Source organism: Myotis lucifugus, unplaced genomic scaffold (assembly GCF_000147115.1).
Source record: "Myotis lucifugus unplaced genomic scaffold, Myoluc2.0 scaffold_3107, whole genome shotgun sequence".
Taxonomy (NCBI): domain Eukaryota; kingdom Metazoa; phylum Chordata; class Mammalia; order Chiroptera; family Vespertilionidae; genus Myotis; species Myotis lucifugus.
Genome location: NW_005874155.1, coordinates 8,949 through 12,229, shown reverse-complemented (window position 1 = coordinate 12,229; position 3,281 = coordinate 8,949). Strand labels below are relative to the sequence as shown.

General features: G+C 59.9%; 1 protein-coding gene across 1 annotated transcript in view; it reads left to right on the top strand.

Annotated features, from left to right (window-relative positions):
- Positions 1-3,281, top strand: part of LOC102434808 (dedicator of cytokinesis protein 1-like) — a 16,619-nt gene that overhangs the window by 4,718 nt on the left and 8,620 nt on the right. Inside the window, exon 4 of the mRNA XM_023749130.1 lies at positions 2,592-2,717. Within this exon, the coding sequence (XP_023604898.1) occupies positions 2,592-2,717 (126 nt within the window). The remainder of the gene's footprint in view (positions 1-2,591; positions 2,718-3,281) is intronic.

Here is a 3,281-nt window from a genome sequence, read left to right as displayed (position 1 = left end):
TGATGATGATGGTGATGACGATGTTGATGATGGTGATGATGGCATCCGGGGATAATGTCTGTAGTCGTTTGCCTGACAAAGGACAGAGTAGGTGACAAGAGAGACAGGGAAGAGCATTATGAAGATTTTCTTGCTGATCACCCTTGTAAGCTCTGCTAAGAGCCAACTTCCTTGATGTGAGGGTTCGACAGAGTGGGAAACAATTAAGCCTTTGGAAATCAGAGTTGATGAGACTAGAAGCGACTCATCTGTTTGCCTTCCCCAGTCTTATCCAGCCGCTCCTTTCATCCTAATCATTTTGAAAAGCACTTGAATGGCCTCACAGGAGCATAGAGTAACCGTCTCCGGCTGTTATTTCACTTGCTGTTTAGAGAAACATGAGATGCTCGACATACCCACCTCCGCACATGCTCCTGCCGCAGCGTTCCTTGCCGGTGGCGGCCTAATCGCTGCCACTTTGTTTTCTGAGACGCCCCCTCCCGCCCCCCGAGATCATGGGCTCATTTTGCCCTCCTTCCCCTTCAGTTTTGTGATGGAGGGATTTCTCCTTCCCGCGGCCCGTCTAACACTCATCATTTTTAATCCCACACTGACAAGCTCCCCAGCAGCTGCCCTTCTGTTGGCAGAGGCGATGAATCAGTCACCTCGGCTGGTGACAGCTGGCACTCGGCGGCCGGGAGGCCCCGGAAAACAACTGTTTACCCAGGCCCTGCCCAGCCGAGGGGAAGGCGCGTCAGAGCCCTCCTGCCTGAGGCTGCTTCTCGCACCTGGGAAGTCCACTTCTCAGCCCCTGATTCAATGGAGACTTCCTGTGAGCTCCTAGCACTCAGGGAACAACCCCGATGCATCGTCTAGTGAGCTGTGTGGGTAGCATGTAAGGAACAGTCCCCTTGATTCCCTTCCCATCGCTCTCAGGGAGGGCGAATTGAGTCCGAGGAGCCCACCCTCTGCAGTAGAGAGGCCTTGGCTGTGAACTACCGCCTCCCTGGCAACCATCCGTGAAGCAAAAACCCCAACCCCAACGTCATGAAATGTAACCTCTCTAGACAGAGCCTTTTCTTTCTTTTTTTAAGTCAGTCTCTGGGGTGGGTCCAGGCACCTGTATTTTTTAAAAATATGTTTGTATTGATTTTTAGAGGGAGAGGAAGAGAGAGGGAGAGAAAGATACATTGGTGACAGAGAAACATCATCGGTCGGCTGCCTCCCACAGACCCCCTACTGGGGATCGAGCCTGCACCCCAGCCATGTGCTTTGACCGGGAATCGAACCATGACCTCCTGGTTCATGGGTGCAGGCTCAACCACTGAGCAACCATCATGCATCACCATCTTGGAACCATGAGGATGGTTCCTCCTCATGACCATCTCCCTCCTCTTCCTCCTCCCCATCGTCTCCATCCTCATCATCCCCGTCATCACTACCACCATCACCGATGGCAGACAGCCGTGTCTAGCTAACCCAGGAGTCATCTTCTCAGAGCCCTTTACAAACCATGGGGAGGTCCAATGGCAGCTGTATCTCTGGAGCTACTGTCAGCTTGGCCCCCAGGACCCTGGCTGCCCTCGGCTCTCCAGCTCTTAGAGTCCTCCGTGTTGATGAGCTTGTACTATTCAGTCACAGGAAGAGCGAAGAGCGGGGCTGGCCATGTCCCGGTGGGGCTGGCTCTGTCCTGTGGGGCTGGCCCTGTCCGGTGGGGCTGGCTCTGTCCGGTGGGGCTGGCTCTGTCCTGTGGGGCTGGCTCTGTCCGGTGGGGCTGGCCTGGTCCTGTGGGGCTGGCTCTGTCCGGTGGGGCTGGCTCTGTCCTGTGGGGCTGGCCCTGTCCCATGAGGCTGGCCCTGTCCGGTGAGGCTGGCCCTGTCCGGTGGGGATGGCCTGGTCCTGTGGGGCCAGCCCAGTCCTGTGGGGCCCACCCTGTCCGGTGGGGTTTGCCCTGTCCCATGGGGCTGGCCCTGTCCGGTGGGGCTGGCCCTGTCCGGTGGGGCTGGCCTGGTCCTGTGGGGCCGGCACTGTCCGGTGGGGCTGGCCCTGTCCGGTGGGGCTGGCCCTGTCCGGTGGGGCTGGCCCTGTCCGGTGGGGCTGGCCTTGTCCGTGGGGCCGGCCTGGTGGTGGCCCACAGCCCAGCGCTCTGCCGCCCGCCTTCTGCAGAGCTCGGGTGCTGCTCAGCAATTTGGAACTTTGGGTTCGTGAAGCTGAGAATTTACCTCCCAGGTCCTCTGTTGTTCCCCTTGGGAGAATGAGAAGCAAAAGCCTTTCAACCATCCCCCCAAAATGCTACCTCATGGTTTACCTTCAGTGCACGTGAGCTCGAAAGCCTCTGGTCCTGGGCAGAGCTGGCACTCAGCGCTGTCCGCGTGCACGCCTGTCCTGCGGCCCCGGCTGAGCGGGATTCGTAACCCAGCCAACCCGACGCAGGTGATGCCCGGGCCAGCCGCCTCCTCCTGGCCCCTCTCCTCCCCCCTCCTCATACACGACCTTTTCTCTTACAGCCTTATGCCATGAACGAGGAGTTGCTCGTTCGTTAAGCGGGTTTTGTGATGCCTTTTAGACACGGATGAGATAAAACGTAACGGACGCGCCTGTTGTCTCCCTAGGCCTGTGGGTCACGCTGAAGTTGCTCCCTGGAGACGTCCATCAGATCAGGAAGGAGTTTCCTCACTTGGTGGACAGGACCACGGCCGTGGCTCGGAAGACGGGGTTCCCCGAGATCATCATGCCCGGTAAGAGCCGCTTCCTCCCGCGTGGCTGGCCGTGGTGTGGAGGTGGCTGGCGTTTGGGGACGTCACAGAGCTGGCCGCTGAGCGCCACGTGGACAGGGACCCGTGGGAGCTCCGGCAAGCAGAGGGCAGGTGCTGCGGGCCAGGCCGAGGGCGGCGGCTTCTCTTGGTTACAGCGACCTGGGAGGGTAGGGGGAGCGACTGCTCAGGGTGCCGGAACAGGGACTAGCGGGTGAAATAAGCCTCTGCCAGCACCCCAGCCCGAGAGCCCGAGCCTTCTGTCAGCAGCTGGGGAAGTGCCACGGCTCTGCGGGCCCGGCCTTGGCCGAGCCACATCCCCTTGCTGCCGCGGCCGCGGCCCCGGCGGGAAGCTTGGGCGTCAGGTGGGGTCACACGCGGTCACGGGGGCAGGAGGTCCGGCGGGGTCTGTGGGGAGCTGTGTGGCAGTCACTGCCAAGCTCGTGGGTTGGTGACGATGCTTGTGACTGTCCCAGGCTAAGTTGGGTCCCTCTAGGACTGAGGCGATCCTTTATGATGGTGCTGTGGGTTCACAAGGGTGGCCTGGGC